Raw genomic sequence first — 16,799 nt, 5'->3', positions numbered from 1 at the left:
CTAAACTCAGATACTTCCATGTTTAGACAAACATCTTTTGTGTTATCAGTTTTCATTTAGTTGGCGTCTCAGAGTCAAAAGTCTTTACAGAGAGGATGTTCTAGATCTCTTTGTATTACTCCATGAATCAGAAACTACTGTCAACAGCCATGAATGAATAACATGTTGTATAAAAGCGGCTGTGGGTGATTTATGATGTGATATCCGTTCTTACTGTTTTAGTATTACTGTTTTACTGTTTACACCACTTGTTATTTGGATACTATGTTTCTTGTGTGCACTTTATCCTGCTGCTGTAATCCTGTAAATGTCCCCACTGGTGGAGTAATAAAGGATTATCTGATCTTATCTGATCTTAAAAAAGAATATAGATTGAAGTGAAAGTGGAAACTTTGGAGTCTGTTGTGAGAGAAAAACTAGTAAATGGTTTAAAAAGATAAATGAACTCATAGATATCACCATGAAACCTCCCCAGTGGACAAGTTACATTAAGATAATATTATTATGTTAATTATACGTTTTTACAACAAAAATAAATTTTATGGAAGCAGCATAAACCAAACAATGCCCGTAGTTCCCCGCTTCAGGGAAAATAAAGATTATTACTGTCATATTTTATTGAACGGCTAAATATTCTGTTGAGTATGTTTTTTGACAACTTTTTAATAACCACATTTGGGGGTTGGTTGCCATAAGCTCTGTTTACATTATGTAGTCATGCTACATTCAAATACATGTCAATATCAGCCAATTCACCATCACCGGATTCATATTAAATAGAATATCAGCCTCAGAAATCCGGTACCAGTTGGACTCTAATCTGCATTCAATGGAGTCCATTGTAAACCTGAACTTGACCTCTAATTTTAATCAGTCTTAAGTGCAGTAATCCTATAAAATACGTACAAATGCAGTCGTTTTGAAACATAATACATTCATAAAACACCAACACAAGAAGAACAACTATGTTGTTGTCTAGTCAGTAAAAGCCTTTTTCCCCCCTGTCACAATCATGAAACAGTTAATTAAGCCTCATATTTGCATAAAATACTTGTGCTGCACTCTAATTATCCGGCAAGAATAAACGCCTTTGTTATGTGTTAATTACCTCCTCAACTTAAAATCTTTCTTTGGACCCTTAAAAGGTGGAGAAAAGTGGAATATTAATGGGTGTGCGGCGCTCGATGTGTAGGAGGCATTGTGCGTTCGACCAATCGAGCGTGGCGTCCGACACCTTCCATCCGACTGTCACATGACGCATCCAGCTGGGATTGTTGTCAAATTCATCAACATCTCCGATGTAAAATAGAGGCTTTTACATTTGTATAAGTGTTGTCACAAACACGCTTTTGAATATGAATCCACTCATAACTGGCGAGGTCGTGGCTTTCGATTTTGTGAAAGAAAATGACTTCAATGGAAGCTCAGTTTAGAGGTATATGAATGCACACTAACTGGTCATGAATTAAAATGACAACATAAAAACAGAGAGAGAGAGAAAGAGAAAGAAGCCTCGCTGCTCCATCTCACCTTTGACCTTCGTGGTGTTCGGGTCCGTGTTCGCCCTTGAACTGTGAGCGACGGCTTTAACAGTCAACACACTCAGATAAAAGCCAACACTGATGGAAATGTATGTATCTTTCTTTTTGTGTGATGCTTTGTGTCCTCCTGTGTGTGCTGGCACCCGTCATGTTGCGTAATATAATATACTGCTGCTACTGCACAGGAATGAGCCGGCGAGCAGCTTCCCTCTTACGCAAGACCAACAGACATTTATTGATTAAAGATATTGTTAGACATTTTGAGAAATACACATTTATATATATGTATATATAAATATATACATATATATAAATATTTAAAATGAAATATGTATAAATATATTCATGTATAAATATATAAAAAAGATATAACTATATATAAATATGATATATATAAATATTGTATATGTATAAATATATAAACATGATATATATAAATATTATATATATACAAAATATATAAATATATATATAAATATAAAACAAATATATAAATATACATATATTTAAAAAAATATTTATATATTTAACAATTTAAATATTATATAAATATTATATATACATATATATATATATATATTATATATACATACATGTATATATATTATATATATTTATATGAACTACATAAATATATATATATATGAAAAATATACATATTTTTAAAAAATGCTTTCTTTCCAGAGTTATACGAGAAGACCAGTATCACTCTCTAGTCTACGTCGTAAAGGTGGAGAGGTGGAGGGTGGAGGAAGAGGGAGAACCTGAGCAGGGGGGCATTTGTAGATGGGGCCCGGAGAGACCGAGACCGGCGAAACAAACCGAGGCGGGGGCCGCCACCAGAGGGTCAGTTTTCTCCGGAGTGTGTGCGAAGATATTTTTAAAAAGCATGAGAGGAGAACGAAGAAAGAAAAGAACAGACAAAAAGAGTGAGAGAACAAAACATTTCTCGATGAATTGAGAAAGAAATAAAGAGACATGAAGGGCTCAAAACGTATCCACGATCATCAAGGTGTCAATACAGGGATTACATCTCAAAGCAAGACGACAACACAGATCACCCCACGTCTAGAATATCAAGGCAGAGCCGCGGCAGAGAGGAAACCGCTTTTATCTCAGAGTGCCGCCCCTCGAGACACACAGCGGCTCGAAGGATGCGAGGATCTGTACATCACCGTTGTTGCTATGCAACTGCCCTATCATTATAAGCAGGCTAACTTAAAGTTATACAGGTGATACAGCTATTTCTTCTTCTTCTTCTTTCAAGCAAAAATGTGCCAGAATGAAGAGAAGTTGATATAAAGTCATGTCAAAAGAAAATAACACTTCTTCTTTTTTTTAGACCTTCACTAAGACCTTGATTATAATATTAATAATAAAAACAGATTAGCACTTCAGTGGCACTTGAATGGCAGTTAGTTATGGTATTACTCATGGTAATACTTACGGTATTACTCATGGTATTACTCATGGTGTTACTTTAAGTAATACTTATGGTATTACTTATGGTATTACTATTTTACTTAAGGTATTACTCATGGTATTACTCATGGTATTACTTGTGGTATTACTATGTTACTCGTGGTATTACTCGTGGTAATACTTATGGTAATACTTCTGGTATTACTCATGGTATTATTATGTTACTTAAGGTATTACTCATGGTATTACTCATGGTGTTACTTAAATTAATACTTATGGTATTACTTATGGTATTACTATGTTACTTAAGGTATTACTTAAGGTAATACTCATGGTATTACTATTTTACTTAAGGTATTACTCATGGTATTACTCATGGTATTACTATGTTACTCGTGGTATTACTCGTGGGATTACTCATGGTATTACTCGAGGTATTACTCGAGGTATTACTCGTGGTATTACTATGTTACTCGTGGTATTACTCGTGGTATTACTCGTGGTATTACTATGTTAGTCGTGGAATTACTCGTGGTATTACTCGTGGTATTACTATGTTAGTCGTGGTATTACTCGTGGTATTACTATGTTACTCGCGGTATTACTCGTGGTATTACTCGTGGTATTACTCGTGGTTCTTGTAGTTCTGAGTTTGTCCTGGTGGTTGAATTCCCTGATTGTAAATCTCTTTCGATAAAAGCGTCTGCTGAATCACATGTGATGTAATATTTGGGTTTGCGTGCTCACCCATCTCGGGATGCTGCCGGCCCTCAACAGGAACGCTGACTGTCCGCCGCAGTAGCTTGTTCCTGTGAGACTCGGAGCGCCGCTCGCGCATCAGCAAAGGGTGAACCTGCACGGAGAGAGAGAGAGAGAGAGAGAGAGAGCACAAGGTCAGTACACACACACACACACACACACACACAGAGACTTGAACTTGCAGACCTGTGAGGACTTGACTAGAAGGTGTCACGTGGGGACACAAGTTTTAAAATTGAATAAAAGCATACTTTTGATCACATACATTTTTGGGGGGTTCTGGGAAGCAAAATATTAACTCAAGTATAAATATTTCTCAAACACACACACACACACACACACACACTGAGGCACACGTGAAACTGAACACTCCTTGTTTTCTTCCTTTTGTTTTTGATATATAACCACAGTATAGTCAGTCTGATGGTTCTAAAATCAGCTACGGTTAAATTAATCTTTTGGCATTTCATAATCAGAGTGAATGGAGAGAAATTATTCAAATATACTGATATACAGATGCTAAAGAGATGCACAATAGGTGCCAGCACAAGGAAGTCGAAATCAGGAATGAACGTATAGACCTCTGATAAAGAGCGACTGCGGATAAAATTCCAAGAAATATATCCGCGGTTAAATCGGTTTGGTCGTGATCTTTAAAGCCCTAACGCCGTAAAAGAAGAGTGGAAGCTGGAATTCAAAATCCACCAGAGGATTGTATGATTCATCATTTCTGATCTGAAGGAACTGAAAATCGAAAGGAAAAAGAAAAGAAAAGAAAAAAATAATATATATATATATATATACCACATCTCACAGCTCCACTACATTTGGCCCCACGGTCCCTGAATTAATAAAAATTGGGACTTGAGGGAAAATAAATGGGAGAATGTGCCACACTAATCAGACACACTGGTTCTTTGATACACAGTTACATAAAAAAAATATATACAGCGCACACTGTAAAGTACAGAGCGATAAATCTTGACTGAACACCAACGCATGGTGCTCTGTTGTCGGCCCCGGGACGCCAACAAATACACAAGGAAATATAGAAATACAAAAATAGAAGTGACGATATTCCCTCTGACGTGATGGATTGTTGAAAGCTGAGCTGATGCATTGGACCGCGAGCTGTAGCTAATACACTGAGCGCACTTCGTGACCACTTTATTAAGTACACTTGTTAAATGTAATGCAAAGAAAGCAGAGAAAACATTTTTAAAAAAGATACAGTTTTACTTTAATTTCAATTTAAAGGTGTTTCTAATGCTTTAAAAACATTGGCGGACGATATTAGCCACCACAAACTACGTGCTAAGCAATGACCAACTATCTCATGCAGCTAGCTTATAAACCGATTATTAAAAGCTTCGTAAATGTAGAGCTTGTGGCGTAGAGCTGTTGCACTGCATTGCTTTAGTGCATATGTGGAGCTAACAAAGTGGCCAGGGAGTGTGTTGCCGCTAATGCGTTGACAAAATGCATCTAAATATTGCTGAAATATTAGAGAAGCATCAATACGAACCAAAATTGCTGGATTGGGAATATGTTACCATTATCAGTACATTTATCTATTTATTTGCCACAATCCAACACATGTGGACTCTGTATTGGGGGATAACCAAAGCCTAGGTATCGCTATTGTGCACCCCTATAAAAAAGGAATATCTGGGCCTTTAAATTTCGACTCCGCTCACCATCTTGTCTGCGTGTCTATTGTGCTGCGTCGGCCGGGTACAGCGAGTTCATCTGGTGCTTTGATAAGAAGGCGGTACAGGTGTATAAAGGACGTGTTTTTCAGCTCGTTGTTGTGCTCTCCTGCATCCAAGTGGCCCGAAAATCTAATTCAATAAACATTATTGCAATGTATTTCTAGTGATGGTTTCGTCCTCCGCTGAAACCCCCTGTCCTCTACGCGTCCTTATTGACACCAGCGGAGGAGTCGGATGAAACCCGGTTTGGGTTCTGATACGGTGCCGCTGTGCCGCGCGGACAACATCATAAAAGAGAGAAACCAGTGTTAGAAGGTGGGGATCTATAGCTGCAGAGAGGATAGAGCAGCCTGGGGGGGGGGTCGTCTCTGACAGTGAAGGACACTGGGGGTCACATGAAGCCGTATCGCCCCTCGCTCTAAAGAGGCTTCTGTTAGGATGGAGGTTTATTTTAGTCTCCATCTTACTACTTTTTTTCTTCTTTTTTTTTTCATGAAAATGTGATGCTCCCGGTCCACATCGGACACGTGAACACGCAACCGTGACCGACGTCGTCCGGGCCGACAAAGCAGGAAAGACGCAGTACCATCTCATCGGTCTCTATCTCAAACTTAACCAAAAATCAACTGGCGACATCATTACTCTCCACTTTGCCGCCCCAAAGTGCACAGAACCACTTGGTACTGCAGTGCTTTCTGGGAACCGGCATATTGCTTGTTGTGATGCGATTACAGTACAAACGGCTTGATGAAAAAATAGATTAAGCAGCATCCATTCTTTATGAGTGCGGTGTGAGAAAACGCTCACGGAGCGCTTCTGTTGAGTTCCCCTTTTGTTGGGGTTTGGGGGTGGGGGGGGGGGGCAATTACACCGTTACACCGGGAGAGGTTTTGTCATTCATCAAGTTATTCTACCTGCGCCCTCCACTTTGATCCTGAATTAAATACATCTACGACCTATTAGAATAAAATGTAGCTTATTACACATTGAAAAATGTGTAAACAATAACCCAACACCACCTCAGCTCGCTTATCCTGAGCAATATGTGAAACATTACTATTACTATCTGTGACAAATTTGCAATATTCTAATCCGTGCAATATCCTCACATAACCTTCCACCACCTCTGAAAATGTGCAATATCCCCATAGAACTCTCCCTTTCCCCTCTTTTCTTTTCACAAGCTAGGAACAGCACTCAGGACTATAGCCTCATTTTTAACATTTGCCCTCTTCTTCTTATGTTGAGAACCTGTTTTTAAAACTCTATTTAATAGTGTCCATACCACTGTGTGTACAGTGTGTTTTATATGTTTCTTATTATGTGTGTTTTTACCTCTGTTGACTCTGAGAGTCCTGCACAATAACTCCAATGAGTCTGAACTGTTGATCTATGCACAAATGGCAAATAACAACATTGAACCTTCCAGTAAGTACAGACGAAGCATCGAAAAAGGACTTCCCAGATCCTCTAACTTCGTGGTGCCATCAGCAGGTCAGAATTGCCATTGAGCTAACCCTCATATCTCTCTCGTTATGGATGAATGTAGATCTCTCCATCACAGACTACTAACTCTGCTTCTTCCCCAGAGTCTTTGTGACTTCACGTCTCATTGGGTCCATTGGACCTGGCTGGGTCTGAAGCTGGTCCTGGGTCCTTGCCCCTGATTCCTAGACCGAACTCCTTTCCAATGGCCCCACCTCCTTTTTCCGCCTCCTAGCTCAAAGACCGACCTCATTGGTCGTGATGCCTCCCAAAGTAAACTGAATTGAATATATTAACATTTGCATTGCATGCTTTCATTGTAATTGCTGGCGAGCTAACATAGTAGCATAGCATGCCGAAGTGTCCCACAGAGGACGACACGTGGGAAGTTAATGTGCAGACCCGTGACTGGAGCCCTTGAGAGTCTATCCTCATACCACTGTGACATTATTAGACGAGATGGAGAAGACACCCCATCTATATTCAAGTCTTCTTCGTGCATCTTGCTTTCCATTTAAAGTCGTGTCAGTGCGCCGAGCTTTTATCTAAAGCCCTTTTAATTCTCTCTGGCAGATTAATGTGAGAAACGGCAGCGGAGAGAGTGGCCGAGCTCTCTGTTAGACTAATTGAATATGCTTTAGTGCCAATGAGTAACGGCAAACCTGAATTAACCTCGCTATCAAACCAGCCCTTCATTGATGCGGCATAGTGCTACCTCGTGGCTTTATGGCGCTCCTAAATATACGCATTAAGCAAAGTGGTTCCATAATGGCCGACTGAGCAACGTGCCAGCTCCGTTTCTTTGGGGTTGCTCGATTTCGTGCCTCCTTGATCCTCCGAGCTCGTGAGTCGCGACCCCGAAAATTGATCTTGAAGGACATTCCCAATTCCTGAAATGGCATTTCGAGGGCCAGGGGGGGGGGGCTTGTAATCCAGATTTCTCTTTCGTGGAAAGTCTTTTTTTATTATTACTTGAAGCCTTTTCAACGTTCGTACAGCGCCTGGTGTGTCGCAACCCTAACCCGCACTCCTTATGTCACGTTAGCTCAACCGTTGGCACTGTTGCCGTTCTTTGCGCCGTTAGCGCTGTTGGCGCCGTTAGCTTCTTCTCAGTCGTCATCACGTTGACGCGTGGAGGCGATCCCTCCATCGTCGATACGCTCTGATATTCAGAACTTAGCACCTTTAACGTATCCAGTCGATTTCGGTTCCGCTTCTGTACACCCCCCCCCCCCCACCCCCCCACCCCTTTAACCAAAGGTTTAATGTCTTCTCCGCACAATAAGGAATCATTAGCATTGTGACATTCAATGGAGTATTCGTGGCAGTAGAATTCGGCGTGGGGATCAGCCCACGGCTCGACCCTTTAGTGAGCGTGACCATGCTGATGGTTATTGTGCATGGAGGGTATTGAACACATTGAACCTTTGATCAGGCGGACGGACGCCAGACGGAATTGGACACGTTTTGGATTCATTAAAAGTATCTTGATCCAAATGAGCATTTAGACCTCACATTTTCTGTAATATTTCTGTTCAGGCTTTCCTGTCTTTATTTCGTCATATTAATGTCCCGTTGGTTGCTGCTGCTCTATAGGTGACGCCGCATTTTGTCATACAGCGGTTAAGTAATGTTGGCTTTTTTTCCTTTTAGGATATAGCCACCGCAATGAAACCTTTTTTTTAAATATATTTATTTCCTCTTTGTGCCTGAGTTGCCTCCCTGTTTAAAATGCTTCTCTCCGTCCAGATTTTCAGCTGTTGCCATGGAATCCAGCAGAGACAAATGGTCTGCGTTTGCTCTCATCTACACAGTACGAGTTGTGAGAAGGTTACAAAATACACGATTGATAAGAGGCACAGGTGAATGGAATGATGGCAATACGTAGTGTGTAAGATGTGCACTAATAGCTCAAATTATCTGACATCCATGCCTCTTGAAAAGTGAAATTCTTGACGACCCATCGAGATGTCAAGGAGTTAAATATGGTAATTTCCCCTTAATGACATCTACTTGAAGCACAAGCCCACTCATCCTCCTTTGTTGCATTCCACATCTGCTTCCAGGGGGGGGGGGGACAACTGGAGGCTACTTTGAGTAGTCTGCAGATTTCACAGGGGGTCTGCAAGCTGACATAACACCAGCGCCGGGGGGGGGGGGGGGGTGTTGCCGTGAGTACACGGGTGCTTGGCATGCCGGCACTCGGCACGGCACCCATGGGAGAGGTGGCATTCGGCTGGCACGCGGACTCTTTTTTTTTTTTTGTGGCACTTCGGATAGCGGCATTTACACGGTGTCGTTTTTTACCGGTTCTAAATTGGCCGATCTTGGAGACAGAAAGGGGGAGGGGGGGGGGGTCAAACTTGTTGGATCATCGCTCTCAGAAGGTTTGAGACCACCGTGAGTGAGTCCGGGTGGAAGAATCTCTGCGGCCGGTCATTGCAGGCGGAGGTTCTGCAGGGTTTGGGCGCCGTTGACTCTCAGGGTGCAGCGACCAATTTAATCCAATGTGTACTGCAACTCGTTCGCCTGATGGATTTAAGCGTCCATGACGACTTGTGCGGGTTGAAATCGATCCATTTCTGATTGAAATTTAAACCAACTGAACATTTTAAATGTGCACACATGTTAGATATCAGTGAGAAGTGAGCGTCAGTGCCCCGTCGTACGTGATGGAGCCGGCACCAGAGGGAAGGGAGTAGGTGGTGCGACGGTGGTGTTGGACCAGGGGGGAAGAGGAAGAGACAGGGGTAGAGGAAGGGAGCGAGGGGAGAGGAAAGGAAAGGAAGGGAGTGCCATTGATCTGAAGAGGGAGGCTGTTTGTGTTCAGCTTGGCAGCTTGAGTTGAGCGATGCTGCAGGCTGGCTGGCCCACATGTCACCACCGCTTCCTCAGGCCCAGCTGTGAGGAGCAGGGGACGCTGGTGTGTGTGTGTGTGTGTGAAAGGAAGTACAAGTCTGTGTGAGAAAGAAAGAGAAGCGAGGGAGTGTGTACTGCAAGTGTGTCTGCAATGTGTGTGTGTGTGTGTGTGTGTGTATGTGTGTGTGTGTGTGTGTGCGTAATGTGCAAAAACTGCAATCCATTATTTCTTAACGGGGCAGTAATCAAACACTGCTGGCTGTCTAAATCCATCTCGAACACAAAAACACACACATGAACCTGTCTTAGAACACACACACACACACATGCACACACACTCTCTCTCACACACACACACACACACACACACACACACACACAGGCAATAACTAAAATGTGGCCAAACACCTGCACAAGACACACATACAGAAATACAATTCACCTCAGCATGCATGCACACACACATGTGCGCGCCCACACACACACACACACACACACACACACACACACACACACACACACACACACACACACACACACACCATGTTAGGTGGCTGAACTGGCCAACGGCACAATTTGTCCTTCAGACCATCAGTAACATCCTTTCACAGACAGATGTTCCTCCTTCTCATGACCTCAGACATGGCTTTGCTCCTACTCACAACAGTACACACACACACACACACACACACTGATAGGGTTGTATGTATTGTATATTGCACTGCACAGAAGTTGTAAGTGTTGTTGATAGGCGTACTATAGAGCAGTAACACACGTGTGTGTTGGCTGTATTTCACTTTAACAACATGAGGAGTCTCTTGGTGAAAGCTTCATGAACAAAGTGAGAAGTGATGTTTATGTTTTGGCTTTTCTACGATTGTACCAACTGTATGCTTTTTATCAAATGAGACCATCAAATAAATGCTTTAAAAGCAGGTGAATGTGAGTGGAGTTGGTTTATTGCGTGTTCCTGTGAACGCTAAGTGCACCGAGAAGTTCAAGCCGCAATCCTTCTTCATAAAACTGATCACTGTTCCGGGATTTTGCTTTTTAAGGTCACCGAGATCTGGCGCTGTCCCACCGGGAGACGGATGAGGCCTGCGGTGGTCCTCTTGGTCCGGGTGCTGAGGAGAGGACCAACTGTCCACTGTCCACGGGGACACGGCTCTGAGATCAAAGGCTCTGAGATCAAAGACATTTAAATCCCCGTATGGACACGAGGGCTTTTTGGACGATAACAAAAGAAAGATCACATTTTGCTCCAGTAGTACTCACATCAGTGAGTTTCAGTGTGGATATATTCTCTCCCCCCCCCCCCCCCTCCCTCCCGGTCAGTTCGTTCTTGCGTAACAGAGTTGGGTTAGAGGAGCCCCGGACACATGACTTCAGGGACGAGGGCGCTGGTGTGTGACGGTGGTGTCCCTGCAGATTAATGGCGGGAGGAGGAGGAAGAGGTGGAAGAGGAAGAAGAGGGAGATGAGGAGGAGAAAGAGGAGGAGGTTGAAGAAAAGGTGGAGGAGGAGGTGGAAGAGGAGGAGGAAAAGGAGGAGGTGAAAGAGGAGGAGGTGGAAGAAGAAGAGGAGGATGAGGTGAAAGAGGAAGAAGAAGTGGAGGGAGGAGGAAGAGGTGGAAGAGGAGGAGGAAGTGGAAGAGGAGGAGGAGGTGGAAGAGGAGAAGGATGAGGTGAAGGAGGAAGAAGTGGAGGATGAGGTGGAAGAGGAGGAGGAAGAGGAAGTGGAGGAGGATGAGGAGGGAGGAGGAAGAGGTGGAAGAAGTGGAAGAGGAGAAGGATGAGGTGGAAGAGGAGGAGGAAGAGGAGGGTGGAGGAAGAGGTGGAAGAGGAGGAGGAAGTGGAAGAGGAGAAGGATGAGGTGGAAGAGGAGGAGGAAGAGGAGGGAGGAGGAGGAGGAAGAGGAAGGAGGAAATGATGGCAGCCAGACATCACTGCCAGCGCTCTCACTCCCCCTACAGGACAGAAAGAGGCGGTGCAGCCTGCAGGGAGATTCAGTGGTGACGTTGATGAGGAGACGCTCACAGGTAAGGAGGTGAAGGAAAGGAGGTGAAGTAAAGGAAAGTCAAAACTTCTCCTTCTTCCTGCTGCAGCCACGATGCATCAAACACACGAGGTATCGAACGACAAGTATCTAACCCCTGACCCCTGACCTCTGACCCTTCCTGGAGTCCTCAGTGTGAAATGCTCATTCTGGGTCCTGAGCTGCGTCTTCTCTTAATCTCTTAATCTCTTAATCTCTGGGCGACATGTTCTTTGCGCTCCCTCGGTTTTTTTTCGTGACACATTTAAATTCCTTCGTGGGAGAGAATCTTCTGCCAGTCGCAGGCAGAAGCTCCTCAGAGATAGCAGAGAGTCCCGAGCGCTGGAGGACGAGAGGAGACGCCACGGCGGAGAGGGCGCCGCCATGACAGGAGGCGTGTTTGCAATCACACATTTTTAAGACCTTTTTTTCCTCCTTTTTAAAAAAACTTCCAAGAGCGTTTGAACCTCAACGGAGTCACAGCGCTCAGACGACACGCCGTCCTCAGCGCCGCGGTCATCCGTCACAATCAAGACCGAGACAGGAAGGGGGCGGAGTCTCAGTGTGGTCTCTACTCCATCACCGGGGGAGCGGTTCAATGAGGGAGAGGGAGAGAGGTTGGGAGAAGAAGAGGGAGAGGGGGAGAGAGAGAGAGAGAGGAAGAGGGAGAGAGAGAGGGAGGGTGAGAGATAGAGAGAGAGAGGGTGAGAGAGGGAGAGAGGGATTGAGAGAGAGGGTGAAACCAAAACAAGTGGAAGAGATAGAGGTGAGGAAGTGTGGTAGAGATGAATATGGAGACAGAAAGATGGAGGGAGAGTAGATGGAAAACATGGATTAAAGAGTGGAGGGATGTAGGAAGCAACAGAGGGAGAGAGAGAGAGATACGGTAGTGAAAGGATCGATGGAGGGCAAGCATCAAGGCAGAGAAACAAAGAGCGAGAGAGAGAGAGATTGAGAGAGAGCAGGGTTTGACCAGTGATGTTGACCTCAGGTCTCGAGCATACAAGCAAACAGAAAATCTCTGAGGGATGAAATCACAATGTGCAGGAAGCAGGAGAGGACCGGCGGAGGAGAAGCTGAACCGGTCCCTCCAGCGGGTCTCCATAGCGCTTCGTTTTGTCGAACCACTGAAGCCCTCTGAAAAGAAAATGGGAAGAAGAAAAACAAATGGTGTGCGAGCGAGAGAGAGAGAGAGAGAGAGAGAGAGAGAGAGAGAGAGAGCGGCCCGCTCTGCATGAGGTGAGTGGCAGCCATGAATATTTAACGTCTTTTCGCTGTCGCCGAGGTGACGGCTCTCAACACGTCGGTCCGGCCTCACGTCCAATCACAGCCGCCGCCTTATTGGCTCAATTAGACAAGGACATGGGCTGTGGTTAATTGAACCGGGACAGGGCTGTGGTTAATTGAACCGGGACAGGGCTGTGGTTAATTGAACCGGGACAGGGCTGTGGTTAATTGAACCAGGACAGGGCTGTGTTTAATTGAACCAGGACAGGGCTGTGGTTAATTGAACCAGGACAGGGCTGTGGTTAATTGAACCGGGACAGGGCTTTGGTTAATTGAACCAGGACAGGGCTGTGGTTAATTGAACCGGGACAGGGCTGTGGTTAATTGAACCAGGACAGGGCTGTGGTTAATTGAACCAGGACAGGGCTGTGGTTAATTGAACCAGGAGAGGGCTGTGGTTAATTAACCAGGACAGGGCTGTGGTTAATTGAACCGGGACAGGACAGAACTCATTTTGCTGGAAAGCAGAAGTTATAGAAGTTGAGTAACGGCGCCCTCTGCTGGCCGAGAGAGCAAAGTGAGACTTTACTGACGACCAATGAACTCTGGAGCAACAACATAGTGAAATGAAACGCTCACACAGTGCTGCTCCATTCCAAGTCATCTCAAAAATCACCCAGGGAATGAAAATAACGGACAAGGATCTCTTTCTCATTTCTTTATAAGTCTATTGTGCCGGTTTACCAGCAGACGGTCATTCATTCATTCACCTGGATGTGCCATGAGAAAAGTGTTAAAACAGCTTGAATATACAACGAACGGCTAAAAAATGACTTTCATTCCATCATGTCAAGCTTCAACTGGCACTTTAATGTGCTATCGAATAAGTAACTAAATATTTATATACAACTATGAATGGCAAAGTTGACCCTGAAGAACTTTGAACCTGCTATCCTTAATGTTTCTATAATTTAAGATTAATTAAGTTGTCCATCCGCATGGTGCAGTCCAGTCAGACACAATAAGCCAGGGACATATTAATCTTCCTGCCCTGTCGGTGAACCTCGACCCCCCATTGATTCTCACCGAAGACCTTCATCAAAATTGTTTTCATTAAAAAAAATAAAAGGCGTTGCAATTTTCTAAAACGGTTGGGAACGTTTAACAATTCAAGAAGGAGCGACTAGCACATGTGTTTGGGACTATTTTCAGCCGCGGATTAATACACACTGGGTGCTCCGGTGAGTCGTTATGGCACCGGGAAGGTGTATGTGGGATTGATTCAAAATAAATGACAGTCCCAGAGCTGGTTCTGGAGGACTCTGTAACCCAATGCAGCAGCTTGGCTCACTGATGGAGGTTTAACAGCTTTTGGACAACATTGGAAGTCAATGGCTCAGAGGAATGCGCTGCTTTTTGTGTTGAAGACGCTGCTTTTTGTGTTGAAGACGCTGCTTTTTGTCTTGAAGACGCTGCTTTTTGTGTTGAAGACGCTGCTTTTTGTGTTTAATGCGCTGCTTTTTGTGTTTAATGCGCTGCTTTTTGTGTTGAAGACGCTGCTTTTTGTGTTGAAGACGTTGCTTTTTGTGTTGAAGACGCTGCTTTTTGTGTTGTAGACGCTACTTCTTATATTGAAGACGCTGCTTTTTGTGTTTAATATGCTGCTTTTTATGTCTAATATGCTGTTTTTTGTGTTGTATATGTTGCTTTTTGTGTTGAATATGTTGCTTTTTGTGTTGAATATGTTGCTTTTTGCATTGAATATGTTGCTTTTTGCGTTGAATATGTTGCTTTTTGCATTGAATATGTTGCTCTTTGCATTGAATATGTTGCTTTTTGCGTTGAATATGTTGCTTTTTGCGTCGAATATGTTGCTCTTTGCGTTGAATATGTAGCTTTTTGTATTGAATATGTTGCTTTCTGTGTTGAATATGTTGCTTTTTGTGTTGAATATGTTGCTTTTTGTGTTGATTTTCTGCTTTGTGTTGAATACGCTGCCTTCCACCAGCCTTTTTCTTGAAAGAATAGCAGATATACAGTATATACTATTTACATGTCAGTGGTACGTCCTCCATTCGTGTAACAGGGGAAAAATATGTTATTTATATTTCCCACATGATAAATAAATATCCCCCCTGAAGTTTTGTACTATCTTATACAAATGCAAGCCCCGCCCCCTTTCATTTACAACTATTGCCCCGCCAGCGTCAGTGTCAGTGCATTGCGGATGTGTGATGCGATACCTCCTCCTGGTCCAACATGTAGATCGGATTTCCGGCGTTCACGCGCAGACGGGGGTTCCAGTGGTCCTGGGGCGAGGGCCGCTCGTAGGCGGGGCGCTCGTGCGAGGGAAGCTTGAAGGAGGGCCGGTCGAAGGAGGGACGGTCGAAGGACGGCCGGCTGAAGGACGGCCGGCTGAAGGAGGGGCGGTCGAAGGACGGCCGGCTGGGCGGGGGGCGGTCGTAGGTGGGATGGTCGCAGGACGGACGGCTGTAGGCGGGACGTTCGTGAGCGGGACGGTCGTAGGAGGGAGCGTGGAAGGACTGGACCGGGGTGCGATGATGGTGATGATGATAGGAGGGGGGGACGGCACACCTTGCATCTAGAGAGGAGAGAAGGAGGTATGGGGGGGGGGGAGGAAAGTGAAGGTCAGTTAGGATCACCAGGAGGAGGGCGGAGATGCTGTGACACGTCGTCGTCATGACGTCAGCGACAGATGTCGGTACGTTGTGATGAGGGGAGGTCATTAGTCAGAATGAGGTCGTGCAAGAAGCAGGACCCGATTATGGCGGGTTAAATAATAATAATAAAAACGACATTCTTATTATTCACAAACTAGCGTTCAAAGGTTTGGGGTCACCCAAACAATTTGGTGTTTTCCATGAAAACTCACACTTTTATTTATCAAATTAATTTCAACATGAATATAAAATCTACTCAAGACATTGACAAGGTTATAAATGATGATTTTTATTGTAAATATTAATGTTCTTCTTGTGGCTCAAAGGAAGGCCAGTTTTATAGCTTCTCTCACCAGCATAACTGTTTTCAGCTGCGCTCACATAAAAAGGGTTTAACAAGTTTTCTACCCCTCCGCTAGTCTTCTAAGGCGATAACACAATGTACCATCAGAACACTGGAGATGGGCCTCTACACACCTCTGTAGAGACTTCATTAAACACCAGAGAATAGTCATTTACACATTAACTATGTAGAGAGGGTATTTATGATTCATTTAATGTTATCTTCATTGATAAAAACAGTGTTTTGATGAATAAGAACATTTCTAAATGACCAAAAACATTGGGGCGGGGAGTACACAGTTATCTTTTGGCGGTATCTTTACATTCTGGGGATCAATCAAGAAGATGTGGAGAAGAAAGAATAAGAAAATGTTATCCGAGGGCTCTGGGCCGCAGTATTTGAGACATTAATATAGATTTTTTTAGTTTTATTTCATCCTAAATAATAAAAAAATGTAAAAAGCTTTTGTAAATGAGACTCTTTGTCTTTTCTTCCCTGGCCTCATTGCACTACTTTAACTTTTTTAACTTAAGGAAACTCATCGGGGACATAATAAATACAGCCAGTGCAAATATATATATATATAAATATTTATAAATATAAATATATATATATATATATCAGATATACAATCTATTTCATGGCACAGTAACACTATTTGGTTGCAATTTTCTTTCTCTAAAATCTGTTGTTATTGACCTGGTTTTCTTTTCTATCTCCCTCCTCTGTGTGTGTGT

General features: G+C 43.6%; 1 protein-coding gene across 1 annotated transcript in view; it reads right to left on the bottom strand.

Moving 5' to 3' along the window:
• Positions 1-15,740, bottom strand: part of syngap1b (synaptic Ras GTPase activating protein 1b) — a 103,157-nt gene extending 87,417 nt beyond the window's left edge. Inside the window, 2 exon segments of the mRNA XM_056444696.1 lie at positions 3,711-3,816; positions 15,282-15,740. Coding sequence (XP_056300671.1) covers positions 3,711-3,816; positions 15,282-15,740 — 565 coding nt within the window.
• Positions 15,741-16,799: the final 1,059 nt, after the last annotated feature.

The sequence above is a fragment of the Pseudoliparis swirei genome, chromosome 22 (genome assembly GCF_029220125.1).
Source record: "Pseudoliparis swirei isolate HS2019 ecotype Mariana Trench chromosome 22, NWPU_hadal_v1, whole genome shotgun sequence".
In the NCBI taxonomy this organism is placed as follows: domain Eukaryota; kingdom Metazoa; phylum Chordata; class Actinopteri; order Perciformes; family Liparidae; genus Pseudoliparis; species Pseudoliparis swirei.
Note: the sequence above shows the minus strand (reverse complement) of the source record. Positions and strands in the feature narration are given on the sequence as shown.